The 18,003-nt window shown below is 39.0% G+C and overlaps 1 protein-coding gene across 5 annotated transcripts in view; it reads left to right on the top strand.

Annotated features, from left to right (window-relative positions):
• The window catches only part of RCOR3 (REST corepressor 3), a 57,204-nt gene that overhangs the window by 18,174 nt on the left and 21,027 nt on the right, over positions 1–18,003 (top strand). For 4 of the 5 annotated variants that reach the window (XM_017949665.3, XM_021927390.2, XM_017949664.3 and 1 more), the window contains 2 exons: positions 898–976; positions 11,722–11,940. In XM_017949665.3, the coding sequence (XP_017805154.1) occupies positions 898–976; positions 11,722–11,940 (298 nt within the window). The remainder of the gene's footprint in view (positions 1–897; positions 977–11,721; positions 11,941–18,003) is intronic. The other variant, XM_009187706.3, reaches the window with a different exon arrangement.

The raw sequence follows: 18,003 nt of genomic DNA, 5'->3' as shown, positions 1-18,003 counted from the left end.
TTATTCTTACGTTTATGTTTCTACTCTGACAAGAAGAGCCAAGTGGTTAGAAGTTTTAATATTAAGACCTCTTTCACCTCTTTTAATTTTAATCACAAATGCTTCCTTTTAGTATTGATATTTAATACACATTTAGAATATATTAAAGAATATGTTCTATGAAAGAAGCTCTTTTTATAATTACCTGAGTAACCGAAATCCTTATTATTGAGGCTAAATCTTTTGATAGTATAAAGTCATTTTGTTTCATTTTGTCTGTATTCTCCAATTGGAGGACTGAAATTTAAGTATTACATCAATTTGTATGTGTTCCCATTTCCCAAATGGTATTTCTTTTTAAATCCCTTTCCCACTGGGTCTCTGTTTTTGAGCTAGAAGTGTTTGCTAAAAGGATTCTGTATACCCAATGAGATAAATGTTTCTGAACACTACAGAAATCTGAATTAAAAGCTCATCTTCTCAAGTACAACTCTTATTCTGTTAAATAATATTTAGTAAAATTATTAAGATATATATATATTACAGTTTGATAAGAGCACTAGAATACAATAAAAAGAAGGGAATTGGTTGGGTGCAGTGGCTCACACCTGTTATCTCCGCACTTTGGGAGGCTGAGGTGGGCAGATCACTTGAGGTCAGGAGTTTAAGACCAGCCTGGCCAACATGGTGAAACCCCATCTCTACTAAAAATACAAAAATTAGCTGGGTGTGGTGGTGGGCACCTGTAATCCCAGCTACTTGGGAGGCTGAGGTGAGAGAATCGCTTGAACCCAGGAGGCAAAGGTTGCAGTGAGCTGAGATCGTGCCATTGCACTCCAGCCTGGGCAATAAGAGTGAAACACTGTCTTAAAAAAAAAAAAGGGGGAATTAAGTGTACTAATTTTTGTTTCTTCTCAGTGATGATGATGTAGAAGAAACACATCCAATGGATGGGAATGATAGTGATTATGATCCCAAAAAAGAAGCCAAAAAAGAGGTAATGATGATCATTAGAAGTGCTTGTGATTGTTCTACAAATCTGCTGAAAAAGAATGAACAGTACTTCATATTAAGAAAAACTTTTTAATGTAATGTTTTATGAGATAGTAAATTTCAGTGTTAATTAGCAATACAGTCGTACCTAGAACCCCAGTTAACCAAGCTGTTGAAAGTGGAAAATACCATTGAAACTGGAAAAAGATCTGAGTTTGTTTAAACTTAGCATTTACTAGATATGTGACCTCATCCAATTTAGTGACTCATTCTTCTGAAGAAACTCAATGCCATGGGTCATTCATCACTTTAAACTCTTTCATCAATGTTATTTTAAAAATGTTCATTCTACCTCAATTTTGTGTTTTACTAATTTTCTTTCTACGGCTAAATATTGTCAGATTCCTTAATTCCTTCATTTTCTTTCCCAAGTCTGCCTTACCTTTGTTTCCCAGAGCCATGGTCCCAATGATCAACTATGAGAATCTCTTTCTTTCCCATTTCCCCATTCCTTTAACTCCCTACTTCCCTTATCCTTGTGCTATACCATCCCTAGCCCTGTAAACTCATGATGCTGGATTAGTTGCTATTCATGGTCTAAGAGACACAGCAGGAGAAAATGATACAATTATGTAAATTGTAAATTGTTGCTACTATGGAAAACAGTTTCCAGTCTCACTGTAGTCCTTAAGTGCCTCTTAGTTTTTAATCTCTAAGTCCCAGGTTTTTTTCTTGGTAAAACGAAAATAATAGGATTGTTTTGAGAATCAAAGAGGTAATATGTATGAAAGCACTTTTTATAGTACCCAGGACATAGAAATCTTGTATACAAGTTGCTGTTGTTTTATCTGGGCAGCTGTTTTGAACATTCCTTCCCTTCCTACACATTGCCTAATACCCCTCCACCCCTAAAAACACTTGGCAGATAGCTTCATCCATGTCACGGAGAAAGTGTCAGACAGAAGCTGTCTTAAATTCCAGCCCTTCTTCTAAGTTCTGTGCTACCATGCTGGCCTTTCCACTGTGGCGTATTAGTACTTAGAACATATTACAGTTACTGTATTTTGCCCACTAAGCTGCGAACTCTTTGAAGTCAGGGACTGAGTTATTCATTTGTATCCCCTGACACTTTGCACAGTACCTGGTATATGGCAAATATTCAATAAATGTTTATTCAATAAATGGTTGTTGAATGAACAGTCTTGGGACTTAATATCCCTCTCTCACAGTAAGAAAGATCTTTTTTCTTTTCCTATACGATTTCACTGCTTGTGTGATCCTATCCATCCCTTCGTGTCTACTCTGAGATGTTCTCCACCAGTTATCCCTTGTCTTTCCCATATTTTCAACCTTTCAGTGCAGCCAAAAGTATGTTCAAGTCTTCCATTTAAAAGTATATCTCTGGCTGGGCGCAGTGGCTCACGCCTGTTGTAATCCCAGCACTTTGGGAGGCCAAGGCGGGCAGATCACCTGAGGTCAGGAGTTCGAGACCAGCCTGACCAACATGGAGAAACCCTGTCTGTACTAAAAATACAAAATTAGCTGGGCATGCTGGCACATGCCTGTAATCCCAGTTACTCGGGAGGTTGAGGCAGGAGAATCGCTTGAACCTGGGAGGCGGAGGTTGCAGTGAGCCGAGATTGCAACATACTCCAGCCTGGGTAACGAGTGAAACTCCATCTAAAAAAAAAAAAAAAAAAGTGTGTGTCTTAACCACTCTAGAAAACAAATCACCCTTCTTAGCACTACTTCACTTTTGAGTTTGCTTTAGTCAGGCTGCTTCTGTCCCACCACTTCACTGAAACTGCTGACAGGTTACCAATGATTTCCAAAATGCAACATCCAGTGATGAGTTGTATTCTACTCGTGCTTTCTGTATCAAATTACTGACCCCTCCCTTCTTGAAAAGCTGTCTTTGACTTTTGTAATGCCATTCTGATTCCTGTCTACCTTTTTAACCATTGTGTCACAATTTTAGTGGCATCTTTTTCTTTCTTACTCTATTCTTTTATCATTATTCTTTTTAATTCTGTCTCTCAAAAAACTGTGAGATTTGATCTCTCTGTTCTTTGTGTGATTGCCGCTTTCTTAGGTTGTCATCTCTTCTCTGAATTATCCTAACAGTTTTCTCTCTGATTATCTCTATGCCTCCCTTTTTCAGATTCTCCATACCACCCTTTCCAGTCCATTGGCTACCCTGTTGCCAAAGCAATCCTTTGTAAAGTTGCCAATTCACTGCTTGGTGAATCCTTCCATGGTGTTGTCTATAGGATAAAATACAAACTCTCCAGTTATGCATTCCCTACCCTTCCCCATTTATATCAGAGTACTAACAGTGTTTTAGATATGTCTTTTAGTTCCCTGGCTTTTGTCCTATGATTATGTTGGTCCCTTTTTTTTCTGGAATTCCTTTCTTCCCAAATCTGCCTAGGAAATTCCTCACAACTCTACAAGATGTAGCTTCTCTATGAAATCTTGTGCCTTAACTTGAATTGACAACCTCCTTATTTCTCCTTAAATCTATTGCAGTACTAATTCTACTGAGTGGTAGTTGTTTACTCATAGTTTCCTCTTCCTGCCTTCCTGTCTGTGTGGTGAGCTCTTTAAGAGCAAGAATATATTTTAACTATTTTCCACTCCCAGGGGCTGATACATAGTAAGCATTTAGTAAAATTTTAATGAATGAGAATACATACTATATGCTCTTTATTATGATATAAACCTGAAAACTTAGGAATTTGCTACCTAGAAAGTATATGTGTGTGTGTATATATATATGGAATATATAGTTTTGCCCAACTATGCAAGATGATACATACTCATTTGGTCTTTTGCTCATGATCTCATCTTACCAGAAAATAAATAATATGAGGGAAGTATAAGTTAAAAAGTTTTAAGAGGATATTGCAGAGGTGTGGTCCAAGACTAGCACTGTGTGTCAGCAGCTTCATTCATTTCTCTGCTCCTTCCAAACAATAAGGTTACCAGGCAGGGAAAGAAACTACATTATTGCTTTTAATACAGATCTTTGTAGCTGCTTCTGCGTGTTGTTAACATATTACATAGAAACTTAATTTTAACTTTTAAAAATTTTGAACTATATATATTGTAGAGTATGTACAGTTTAAAGAAAAATGATAGATACCAGTGTATCTACCACTGAGCTGAAGAAACAGGACTTCTGTTTGTGTTTCCTCAATTGGATATTCTTTTTTGTTTGTTTGTTTTTGAGAGGGAGTCTCACTTTGTCCCCCAGGCTAGAGTGCAGTGGCGTGATCTTGGCTCCCTGCAGCTTCCACCTGGCCTCAAGCAATTCTCCTGCCCCAGCCTCCCGAGTAGCTGGGATTATAGGCATGTGTCACCATGCCTGACTAATTTTTGTATTTTAAGTAGAAATGGGGTTTCGCCATTTTGGCTAGACTGGTCTAGAACTCCTGACCTTAGGTGATTGGCCTGCCTCAGCTTCCCAAAGTGCTGGGATTATAGGCGTGAGCCACCATGGCCGGCCTCAATTGCACATTCTCACCTTCTCTCTAGAGGGAGCCAGTATAATGAAATTTATTAATTATTCACTTCTTTCTTTATAGTTTTATCACGTATGTATATTATCACATATAATGATGATTATCATTCAGTTTCATTTATTTCATACTTTATTTAAATGGAATCATATTTATGTATTCTTCGGTACCTGCCTTTTGTTATTATTTTTGCGATTCATTTTTATTGCTATATTATAGTGTTCCATTGTATACATATACTGCAACTTATTCACTCTCCAATTAATAAACTTAATTTCCAGCTTTTTATTATGCACACTGCTGATATGAACATGTTCTGGATACACATGTCTTAGAGTTCCTTTGGTACAATAGTTCTCAGCTAGGTTTAGCACTGACCCCATAGGGGACATTTAGAAATTGTGGAGGTGTTTTCATTGTTACAGTGATTGTGGGGCATTTCAGTTGTTGAGTGGGTAGGAGAAACAGATGACAACTATACTGAAATGCAAAGCACAGATTGTTTCACCAAAATACCAATAGTGATTTATTGAGTAACAGTGTCCCAGGATTCTTTGGAATGGAGTCACTCTATTTTAGGGAATAGCCACATTAAACTTTCCTAGGTAATGGCAAATTGTTTTCTATAGCTGATATACCTCCAGTAGGCTATGAGAGTACCCATTGTCTACTTTCTTGCCAATGCTTGATCAGACTTTTAAAATGTTCCAAATCTGGCAGTATGAGATGGCATTTCATTGTGTCCTCAGTTTCATTCATAGGTAACTACTGAGGCTATGTGTTTTTCTCTCTATTAGCTGTTGTTACATCTTTTTAAAAGTGTTTTGTTTGTGGAATTTTTTGTTTTGTTTTTTTTTTGGGGACAGAATCTTGCTTGTTGCCCAAGCTAGTGTGCAGTGGTGTGATCATAGCCACTGCAGCTTCAAACTTGTGGACTCAAATGATCCGCCTCCTTCATCCTCCCAAGTAGCTGGGATTGCAGACGTGAGCCAGCATGTCTGGCTTGTAGTTTTTTATTTTTTCCACCTATTTTTCCACTTGATAGTTGTCTTTTTCTTGCAGATTGAATGTATAAAGTTTTTTCTTATTGAATTCTTTGTATATTCTGGATATGAGTCCTTTGGTTAACAGCAAAGATCTTTTACCAGTTTGCGGTTTGTCTTTTTACTCTCTACAGGGAAGTAAACAGCTATTTCATTAAAAGCATATAAATTTTAAATTTATTATTTATTTATTTATTTGAGACAGAGTCTCGCTCTGTCGCCCAGGCTGGAGTGCAGTGGTGCGATCTCAGCTCACTGCAAGGTCCGCCTGCCGTGCTGAGTAGCTGGCACTACAGGCGCAGGCCACCATGCCTGGCTAATTTTTTTTTTTTTTTTTTGTATTTTTAGTAGATGGGGTTTCATCATGTTAGCCAGGATGGTCTCGATCTCCTGACCTCGTGATGCGTCCGCCTCACCCTCCCAAAGTGCTGGGATTACAGATGTGAGCCACCGCGCCCGGCCAATTTTAAATTTATTTATTTATTTATTTTAAAATTTAATTTAATTTAATTTTTTTTTGAGACGGAGTCTCGCTCTGTCGCCCAGGCTGGAGTGCAGTGGCCGGATCTCAGCTCACTGCAAGCTCCGCCTTCTGGGTTTATGCCATTCTCCTGCCTCAGCCTCCCGAGTAGCTGGGACTACAGGGGGCTAGTTTTTTGTATTTTTTAGTAGAGACAGGGTTTGACCGTGTTAGCCAGGATGGTCTCGATCTCCTGACCTCATGATCTGCCTGTCTTGGCCTCCCAAAGTGCTGGGATTACAGGCTTGAGCCACCGCGCCCGGCCCAATTTTAAATTTAAATTCTGGTATTCTTTTACATTTTCTTTTGAAAGTTTTAAACTTTTTCTCCTGAAGTCCTTGCTGTAGCAGTAAATAAGTTCATGTTGTAATGTAGAGATCCTTTATTTTTTTATTTATTTAACAGTTGGGGGTCTTGTTTTGTCACCCAGGCTGGTATGCAGTGACACAATCATAGCTCACTGCTGCCACAAATTCCTGGGCTCAAGCCATCCTCTTGCCTCCTAAGTAGCTGGGACTACAGGCATGCACCACCACACCCAGCTAATTTTTTTTTTTTTTTAATTTTTTGTAGAGATGGGGTCTTGCTACATTGTCCAGACTGGTCTTGAGCTCCTGCGCTCAAGTGATCCTCCCACCTTGGCCTCCCAAGGTGCTGGAATTATAGGCGTGAGCCACCATGCCTGGCTGTTTATTTTTTTAATATGGAATTGAATATCTTTTTCAACTGGTCTGCAGTACCAGCTTTATTATATATGAGGCTTATGCATATGCCTGGCTCTCTATTCTGCTTCTGTTGTCAGTTAAATATTCCTTGCTAATCCCACATTTTTTCAGTTACTTATAGTAAGCCTCATAAGTCTTGATAGTTCTGGGGTAAGTTCTGCTATTTGGTGATTCTTCTTAAGGAGTGCATACCTGAACTAGTTAGCGTCACCAGTATAATTTGAATAGAAGATATGATAGGGAACATTTTTCTGATTGTAAAGAGAATGGTTTTTGTTTCAACATCAAGTAGGTAGGATGTTATTAAAGGTTTTTGACTCATTCACATTACTGGTATTTGATGCTAGCTGTAGGTTGGAGCAATTCCATTTGGCCTCTCCAATTTGGTGGTCTCTGAGTAATCTGACTTCTTGCCATAATGGCTTGTTTCTTGCAAAGTAATCAATCCCAGAAGCACTAAGTGGAAACTACTCAGCTGTTTCTGGCCCAGCCTTGAAAGTTACTCAGAGTCACTTCTCTTGCATTCAGTGGTTATAAATGAGTCACTAAAGTTGGTTCAGAATCAAAGGGAAAGAATATAGACCCCTGCTTCCCCATGGCAGAAATGTTGAGGAATTTGTTGACATGTTTTAAACCTCCAAGCGCAGAGTATGGAATTTTCATAAATGTTTTCCCATGTGTGCTTAGGGATATTATCTTGGTAACAAGGTTTTATATATGTCCATTAATATAGGTTTGTCAGTTCTGTGGTTGAAATCCATATTCTTACTGCTTGTCTACTTGATAGCTTGGTGGTGGTTGTCTGCTTATGTGATCAGTTATTCTGATCACTCAATTATTGAGAAGCAGTTGTTTATATGTTGAAGTTAGTGTTATTAGGTGCATACAAATTGTTTTATCTTGCTGCTGAATTAAGCCTTTTATCATTATGTAGGATCTCTTGTATTGGCTTCCACCTTGAAGATTATTTTGTCTGTTATGCCGATAGCTCCACCATTTTTCTTCTGTTAGGTATTTGCCTGGTTTATCTTTATCATTTTACTTTCAACATTTCTGTGTCCTCACATTTTAAGTATGTGTCTTATAAGGAGCAGATAGCTGGGCGTATGTATTAATACTTTATCTGAAGAGTTTAGCCCATTTGTATTGATCATGTTTAGCTGATGTATTTTTGTTCTTTCTTATTTTTACCTTCTATTCGACTTGCTTTTCCTAGTCTTCTTTCCCTTCGTTCATGTCCTATTTTTGGGGATTAAGAATCCATTTCTTACTCTGTTTTCTTTCCCTCTCTGTCTCTACTTGTTTGGGATGTTTCCATATTTTCTTTTTTTTTTTTCTTTGTTTGAGACAGAGTCTCGCTTTGTCACCCAGGCTGGAGTGCAGTGGCGCAATCTCCGCTTACTGCAACCTCTGCCTCCCGGGTTCAAGCGATTCTCCTGCCTCAGCCTCCCAAGTAGCTGGGACTATAGTCGCATGCCACCACGCCTGGCTATTTTTTTTTTTTTTTTGAGACGGAGTCTCGCTGTGTCTCCCAGACTGGAGTGCAGTGGCGTGATCTCAGCTCACTGCAAGCTCCACTTCCCGGGTTCACGCCATTCTCCTGCCTCAGCCTTCCGAGTAGCTGGGACTACAGGCGCCCGCCACCACACCCGGCTAATTTTTTGTATTTTTAGTAGAGACAGTGTTTCACCATGTTAGCCAGGATGGTCTCAATCTCCTGACCTCGTGATCCACCCGCCTTGGCCTCCCAAAGTGCTGGGATTACAGGTGTGAGCCACCACGCCCGGCCATTTTTTGTATTTTTAATAGAGATGGGGTTTCATCGTGTTAGCCAGGATGGTCTTGATCTCCTGAGCTTGTGATCCGCCCCCCTCAGCCTCCCAAAGTGCTGGGATTACAGGCATGAGCCAGCACGCCTGGCCGGGATGTTGCTATATTTCTATTCTTATTGTATACTCTGAAAATTTTATCCTGCATATTTAATTTAAAATCTAATATTGATGTCTTTATTGACTTTCTGATTAATAGAAGGCCCTTAGAATGCTTTGACTCCATCCACTACCATCCTGATTTATATACTAGTTTTGTCCACAGTTTGTTACATCTTGGTTTTTTAAATCTCACAAATCAAACATATAGTCTCTTTTATTTAGATTTACCCACATTTTAACTTCTGTTTTGCCCACCATTCTTTCCTGAATCTAAGGGCTTTCTTTGAAAATAATTTCCTTTTTCCTGCAGTATATCCTTTAGAAGCTCATTTAGTGAAGACCTGTTGGTCATAAACAGATTTTTTGAGACATGGGTTTGAAGTGCATTGTTCTAGAGAGGAGTTGCATTTGCTTCTGTTGTCTCTAGGCACTACCAATCTAAGATACTTTAAACTAAAATCTTGATTTGGGGTTTTTCAGACAGACAGATCATATAAATTTAGGCCCCAAATCTGCCTGAATGGAGGACTGTGGTTGGGACACTTTTGGGAGACTCTGTTTTGGTTTCTTTCCACCCAGCCAAGAGTGAGATGAGCATGACTCCCATTAATCACCCCCTCCCTCTGCAGAGCAGGGGTGTTTTTTTCCTACTTCACAAAATGATGGAGTTCCCCTTTTAGCATTCTGGCTTGTCTCCTGTGCCCTGCACCTGTTGTCCATTGAAGCCTGGCTTTAGGCAAATGACAACCACTGCATATTTAATTCTCCCTCTGGATTCTTGCTTTCTCATCATTTCTGGTGTCGGAAGAATTTCCTTACTTCCCTGCCAGCTCAGAAGTGAATGTTAAAAGACTTTTTAAAAATGTTTGATCCAGCAGTTTTAGTAGTGCCCTACTGGGAGGAGTTTCTCTGAACATCAGATCCGCCATGTGTTGCTTGGAGTTAGCTTCGAGCAATTAAGTGGATTATGCTTCATAATAAATTTTCAGGGGGTGCAGTGGCTCACACTTGTAATCCCAGCACTAAATTTAGGTGGCCAAGGCAGGTGGATCACCTGAAGTCAGGAGTTGAAGACCAGCCTGCTTAACATGGCGAAACCCCATCTCTGCTAAAAATACAAAAATTAGCTGGGCATGGTGGCGGGTGCCTGTAATCCCAGCTACTCGGGAGGCTGAGGCAGGAGAATTGCTTGAACCTGGGAGGCGGAGGTTGTAGTGAGCCAAGATTGTGCCACTGCACTGCAGCCTGGGCGACAGAGCAAGACTCCCTCTCAAAAAAAAAAAAAAAATTTTTTTAAATGAATTTTACTAAGAGTTCCTTTTCTAAGAAATTGGAGTATTAGGCCGGGCGTGTTGACTCATGCCTATAATACTAGCACTTTGAGTGCCCGAAGTAGGCAGATCACTTGAGTCTAGGAGTTTGAGACCAGCCTGGGCAACATGGTGAGACTCCCATCTCTACAAAAAAAGAAAAATTAGCCAGGCATAGTGGCACACACCTGTAGTCCTGGCTACTCACGAGGCTGAGCTGGGAGGATCACTTGAGCCCATGAGGTCAAGGCTACATTGAGCAGTGCTCATGCCACTGCACTTAGTCTGGGTGACAGAGTGAGACCTTGTCTCAAAAAAAAAAGGCCAGGCACGGTGGCTCACGCCTGTAATACCAGCACTTTGGGAGGCCGAGGGGGGCGGATCACGAGGTCAGGAGATAGAGACCATCCTGGCTAACACAGTGAAACCCCATCTCCACTAAAATTACAAAAAAAAAAAAAAAAAAAACTAGCTGGGCGTGATGGTGGGCGTCTGTAGTCCCAGCTACTTGGGAGGCTGAGAGCTTGTAGTGAGCCAAGATCGGGCCACTGCATTTCAGTCTGGGCGACAGAGTGAGACTCTGTCTAGGAAAAAAAAATTTTTTTAAAAATTGGATTATTAAATATATTCATTGAAATAATCTTCAACCTAAAAGATATAGTTTCTAATAGATTATTCTTTCAGAATAATGTATTTTTATATCATACTTTAGGAACAAGTTATAATGAAATAATGCTTAAAACTTTAGTCATCATTGTTACACTTTTTAAACCCTTCCGAGGCATAAATTTACTTTTATTTTAATCATAGATTTGGAAGTTAGAAATATTTTCAAGGTTAAGATAATTGTGTCCCTTTTAACCTTTAGAGGCATAGATTTCTTTCAGCAACTGTGAAGTAAAAATGAAATGTTATCTCTCTTTAACCAGCTGTCTAATCTGCTATATGTCATAATTTCTAAATTGCCCCCTTTTTTCTTTCTAATTTTTATTTATTTATTTATTTATTTTTATTTTTTTTTTTTCTTGAGATGGAGTCTCGTTCTGTCGCCAAGGCTGGAGTGCAGTGGCGCGATCTTGGCTCACTGCAACCTGCACCTCCTGGGTTCAAGCAATTCTCTGCTTCAGCCTCCCGAGTAGCTGGGATTACAGGTGCCCGCCACCACGCCCGGCTAATTTTTTGTATTTTTAGTAGAGACGGGGTTTCACCATCTTGGCCAGGCTTGTCTTGAACTCCTGACCTCGTGATCCACCCCCCTCGGCCTCCCAAAGTGCTGGGATTACAGGCGTGAGCCACCATGCCCGGCCTCTAATTTTTATTTTCAGAGAAACTTTGCATTTAATAAGTTGGCTCCCCCCACCCGGCCCTTTATTGTTGAGGAAAAATATATCACATCTTGAAGTACACAGGAAAGTTTAGAGTCTAACTTATTTTTTCACGTATTCCTAGTCCTCTGGGCCTAAAAATCAAACACTTGATTGAGTGGATTAAGCAAGGATATATTATGTTGTATGCTTTTCCCCCCAGTTGGTGAGTGCTATGTGTGTATGTGTTTGGACTTGTACATAATATATAATTGGTTAGAAGTGTTTTTTTATGTGTACTTATTGCAGCAGATACTTCCAATATTAATAGACTGTTTTCACTTTATACATTTGTGAAAACCAAGTGACCTGTTATTCTGCTTTTATTCTCTTAGGGTAATACTGAACAACCTGTCCAAACTAGCAAGATTGGACTTGGAAGAAGAGAGTATCAGAGTTTACAACATCGCCATCATTCTCAGCGTTCTAAGTGCCGTCCACCTAAGGGCATGTATTTAACCCAGGAAGATGTGGTAGCAGTTTCCTGTAGTCCCAATGCAGCCAATACCATCCTGAGGCAACTGGACATGGAGTTGATCTCTCTAAAACGTCAGGTATTTTATAAAAATAATATTTTTAATGATTATGTGCATTTTGGCTATCCGCCTTTACCTAGGTTGAGCTCAGTTGTTTGCAGATTTTTCTTAGCCATCCACTTATGCAAGTTTCATTTTTAAAAATTTATCTTATGTCCAACTTAGAAGATACCTCTGCCTGTTTAGATTTGAATCCCAGCATTGCTGCCTGTTAGTTCTGTGGTCTTGGGCAAATTATATAACCTCTGTAGCTGCTTCAATGTTCTATCTATAAAATCGGGGATAATAATCATTCTTCTCTTGCAGGTTATTGGGAATTATTTGCAATGATACATTTAGATTGTTTAGTAGTGCTTGGCATATTTTGAATGCTTAGTGAATAATGGTTGTTGTCTGCATCATCATTATCATTATCATCATCATCATCAGTAGTAGTACGGTAGTATTGTAAGGGCAGCATCATCATAATCAGATAGTTAAAAATCAGCATCTAGAGTCAGTGGACCTATTAAGTTCTAACCCTGGCACCATCTCCTTCCTGTGTAACCTTAGAGGAGCTCTTTAACTTCTCTCAGCTTCAGTTTTCTCATCTGGAAATGTGGATAATATTGTAGTGGTTGAGAGGAATTAAACAAGATAATATATGGTAAGTGCTTAAAACAGTGCCTGGCACATATTAAGTACTCAGTTATTCATTGTTATTAGATCTCTGGCCTTTCTTAGTTGTCTTTTCCTTTTTTTTTTTTTTTTTTTTGTTATTTTTCTCTAATCCCTTAAACCTAGATATTCTTCTAAATCTGTACTTTCTTGGTCTATATCAGCCAACCCTATACTCTATGCCAGTGACTTCTGAGTCTTATTTCTCAAGCTGTGACTTTTCTCAAGCTTCTTAGCTATAGTTCCAGCTGCCTACTAGGTCTTCTCCTAAAAGATTTTTTTCTCTGTTTTCTGTCTGTTGAAACATCAGAATCATCTTTTATTCATCCCCTGCTGTTATCACTTTCCCAACACATGTAAACCAAAGTGGTAACCAAGTTATGTGAGTTTTATCTCTGAAATTTCCTTTAAATCCATTCCCTCTTTTTTATTTCATCACTACTGCCCATTTAGGCTCTTGCTGTCACTTGCCTGACAATAACTATCTTGTTGATTCTTTTTTTTTCCTTATTTAAAAAAATTTTTTGTAGAGAAAGGTTCTCGCTATGTTACCCAGGCTTGTCTCAAACTCCTGGGCTCAAGCAATCTTCCTTCTTGCGCCTCAAAGTGCTGGGATTATAGGCATGAGCCACCACGCTGGGCCTCTTGTTGATTCTTTCTGTTACTTCTCTTTAGCTGGAGGTTACACATTGTTGCCAGTGCTGTCTTTTTAAAGTACTGGTCTGATCACTGTCACTCATCTTAAACCTCTTTGTTTCTACTTGACTTTAGCAGGTTACAGTAGAGGTAGACAAATCACGTTAAGAAATTTGAAATTCATCCTGAGTTAGGAAACTACTGAAGGACTTTGAAAAGGAAAGGTGGACCACGGTCATATTTACATTTTTCAGTGATATCTTTTGCATTTTCTTGTGTTTTTTTTTTTTTTATTTTTTATTTTTTGCTTTTTTTTGTAGTTGCTTTAGTGATTACAATATTCATCCTTAGCTTATCACTGTATATTTAGTTAATATTACAGTAGTCCTCCCTTAATCCGTAGTTTCACTTTCCATGGTTTCAGTTACCTGCAGTACAGTACCATAAGATATTTTGAGAGACAGACTATATTCACATAACTTTTATTGCAGTATATTGTTGTAATTGTTCTATTTTTAATTCGCTATTGTTACTCTCTTGTGCCTAACTTATAAATTAAACTTTATCATAGGTATGTATATACAGGGAAGAACAGTACAGGTTGAGCATCCCTAATCTGAAAATCTGAAACAGACATAATGCTCAAAGGAAATGGTTATTGGAGCATTTTGGATTTTGGGTTTTCAGATTAGGGATGTGCGACTGTTAATATATTATGCAAATATCCCAAAATCCCCTGAAATTTGAAACACTTCTGGTTCCAAGCATTTTGGATAAGGGAATACTCAACCTGCATATGTTATGATTTGGTACTATCCACAGTTTCAGGCATCCACTGGGAATTTTGGACTGTATCCCCTGCGGATATGGGAGGACTACTGTATTCTACTGCTTACAAAATGTAAGAACCTTGCAACAGTATAGTGTGGGATCAAGATTCTCTATCTTAAACATGTTCAGATTTTTCAAATTCCTTGGTCCTGGTTATTCACCCAAACTGCTTTTCTGTTTCTCTTTTCCTTCCTTTTTTTTTTTTTTTTTTGAGACGGAGTCTCGCGCTGTCGCCCAGGCTGGAGTGCAGTGGCCGGATCTCAGCTCACTGCAAGCTCCGCCTCCCGGGTTCACGCCATTCTCCGGCCTCAGCCTCCCGAGTAGCTGGGACTACAGGCGCTGCCACCTCGCCCGGCTATTTTTTGTATTTCTTAGTAGAGACGGGGTTTCACCGTGTTAGCCAGGATGGTCTCGATCTCCTGACCTCGTGATCCGCCCATCTCGGCCTCCCAAAGTGCTGGGATTACAGGCTTGAGCCACCGCGCCCGGCCTCTCTTTTCCTTCCTTAATAAACATAGGCCACATTTGCTTTCTCTGCTTTCTTACCAAAACTTATGCTCCAACCCTTTCTAATCCAGATTCTGCCCTGTATGATATTCCAGTTCTACTGAAACACCTCTTTGAAGATCATTTATGGGCTGACATGGTGGCTCATGCCTGTAATCCCAACACTTTGGGAGGCCAAGACAGGAACATCACTTGAGGCCAGGAGTTTGACCCCAGCCTGAGCAATATAGTGAGACTTCATCTCTGTGAAAAAAATTGTTTTAAATAGCCAAGCGTGGTTGTGTGTATCTGTAGTGTAGTCCTACAAGAGAGGCTGAGGTGAGAGGATCGCTTGAGCCTGGGAGTTCAAGGTTTACAGTGGAAAAAAAAAATCATTTATGAACAAGTGGCCACATCTAAGGCTGCCTTCTTGGTTTTTAACTACTGTGACTACTCAGTAATGTTTGACACTGTCAACCATTACTTTAATTTTGGAATTTCTTTCACTTGACTTTGTGACTGTCTTGAGTATGTGTGTGTACAGTACATATGTAATAGTACATATTTAGAAAGCAGCTATGCTCACCGCTATACCACCAACACATCTCATATTTGGTTAAATGCTTAGCCTTTAGTCAAACTATGAATGCAAGACACCTATCTTCCAAACCACAGCAGTCCTCTTTAGAAAACTTCTAAATCATCTGCTGTAATACTTTAAAAGTGCTAAAAATATCAAGGAATAAAGTGTACTCAGTCACCTGTATTCATACTTCACTACTACTCCTACACTTAGGGACTATTTTTATTGATTTTTTTTAGAAGGCACTTTAAGCTTTAACTTCCTAATTTGGTTATTCATTTGATGTGTGACAGGAAAGGTTTGCACTCATGGGTTTACAAATCCTGTTAACCACTGCTACTTTTATGTCACAAACATCTCATATGCAGTGTTCAAACTGAATTCTTCCACACTCACTCTAGTTATCCGTTCCACTTTTTGTATTCTCTGTCTCAGTGAGTAGTGCCACATACTCTCAATTACTGAAGCCAGTGACCAATTAGCCTCAATTCCTCCTAATTCTCCACAATCAAGTGTTTACAAAGATGTCTTGGCTGGGTGCAGTGGCTCATGCCTGTAATCCCAGCACTTCTGGAGGCCGAGGCGGGTGAATCATGAGGTCAGTAGTTGAAGACCAGCCTGGCCAACATGGTGAAACCCCGTATCTACTAAAACTACAAAAATTAGCCAGGCATGGTGGCAGGTGCCTGTAATCCCAGCTACTCAGGAGGCCGAGGCAGGAGAATTGCTTGAACCCCGGGCGGCAGAGGTTGCAGTGAGCCGAGATCGTGCCACTGTACTCCAGCCTGGGTGACAGAGTGAGACTCTGTCTTCAAAAAAAAAAAAAAAGTCTTAATTTTGTTTCCAAGGCATTTCTTTAATCTCTATATACCACTACCATCCTTCCTTCATTCCTACAGTTTTAATGAAAGTTTTCTTAATTATTTATTATTTCTCACCTGGATTGTTAAATTAATTTCCATCCTCTTTACCCTATTCTGTTCTTCACATTACTACCAGAAGTGTCTTTCTAAAAGGCAGATATGATCATTTTGTTCCCTTGCTTAAAAATCCTTTAGCTTTCCTTCAGTCTTTAGGCAAAGTTAAAATTCCTCTTCAGTCTTCAGGCAAAGTTAAAATTCCTCGGTCTGACCCCAGCTTAACTTCTTGCCTTTGCCTTAGGGCTTTTCTATCTTCCTAAGTGTTATTCTGCCTGGAATGCAGTCCCTCCTCCCAAGCTTGTCGGCCAGTTTAATTCTTTAAAACTCAATTTAGCTGTCCTTTTCTTTGGAACACTTTCCCTAATCTTCCCAACCACCTGTTCATCAACATACATAGAAGCACATTTACTCTCTCATTCTCTCTCTTTCTCCGAGTCTATGTTAGGTGTTTTAGCGTTTATCATACTCTTATTTTACTTATCTTCCCACTATTCTATGAAATCCTCGAGAATTGAGACTTTACATTCTATCTCTATATGTCTATCTAACATGGCCAGCTGACTACCCTTGAATCATCCTAGATTTTATGCATTTTAGCTGTGGCTTTAAGATCTCTAGTGAAAAAAGTTCATAAATTATAAGTATTTCGCTGTCCATACTAGGGGGGAAAAACAGAGGAAAAAAGTAAACAATCCTAACCCTTAACAGTCTAAATATTGCTAGTAGAATAGAAGTTAAAAACTTGGTATGATTTAAATTCAGGTTGTATCTCCTAGCCTTAGGAAGGTTTCTTAACTTGGCTGTGCCTTATATTCCTCATCTGTAAAAATGGTTATAAGTAGAGTCTGTTCTGCTATAACTTTTTTTGAAAATGTGGATTTGTTCTAATGCAATTAATATACTTGGGACTAATTTGAGCATAACATGAATTGTTTGTTTATGTATGATTTTTGTCAGCAAAACAAAATGTACTCAGCTGAACTGAGCACACACACATCTCAAACATGTACCAGCTACCTCAATTCACTGTGTGTTATGAACCATACCTATATGGTATTAAAACTTTTCATCTGATTTCAAGTAACCCTCCTACCACTTCCATAATAATTCACAAACTACAACCATTTTGACTCCCACTTCCATAAGCAACCTTCGGGTCTTTTTTTCAAGGTAAAGTACTGTCTTTGTTGTAGCATTTATGGATAAAAAAATCATTTAGAATGTATAAAACTGTGTTGCCATTTTTGTTAGGTTCCTGTCTTATGTGTCATTGAAGTTTAAATGTTGTGTCCCAACCTCCTTTTCCCTATAAGCCCTGTGGTTTTTATTATGAATTTTGCATAGCACACTGACCTTTTTTTCTTTTTTTTTTTTTAAGACAGGGTCTTGCTTTGTTGCCTAGGCTAGAGTGCATTGGCATAATCACAGCTCACTATAACCTTGAACTCTTGGGCTTAAGCAGTCCTCCCACCTTAGCCTCCTGAATAGCTAGGACTACAGGTTCATGCCACCATGCTCAGCTAATTTTTTTTTTTTTTTCCTCCATAGAGACAGGTTCTCACTATATTACCAGGGTAGTCTCAGACTCCTGGCCTCCCAAAACACTAGAATTTTAGGCGTGAGCTACTGTACCTGGCTAGTTCAGTGACTTTTAATGTATTTGTCATGTTATAGCAGAACTGATTGTACTTACCTCACAGAGTGGTTTTGAAAATTAAGTGATTTATTACATATAAAGGACTGAGAATGATGTTTTATACATAATAAATACCTAATAAATGTTAGCCACCATCATCATCATTATTGGAAAAATTCTTATTTAGTCAAAACACTATGGTAATAAGAAAAATTGATGGAATTTAATTCCTATGTATGCCAGTTGTCTTTGGTTATAAAAGTTATTGCTAAAAGATATTCAAGACCATGATATTCAAAGATATTCAGAGTCTTTTAGTCTCTTAGATGTTT

The sequence above is a fragment of the Papio anubis genome, chromosome 1 (genome assembly GCF_008728515.1).
Source record: "Papio anubis isolate 15944 chromosome 1, Panubis1.0, whole genome shotgun sequence".
NCBI lineage: Eukaryota > Metazoa > Chordata > Mammalia > Primates > Cercopithecidae > Papio > Papio anubis.
Note: the sequence above shows the minus strand (reverse complement) of the source record. Positions and strands in the feature narration are given on the sequence as shown.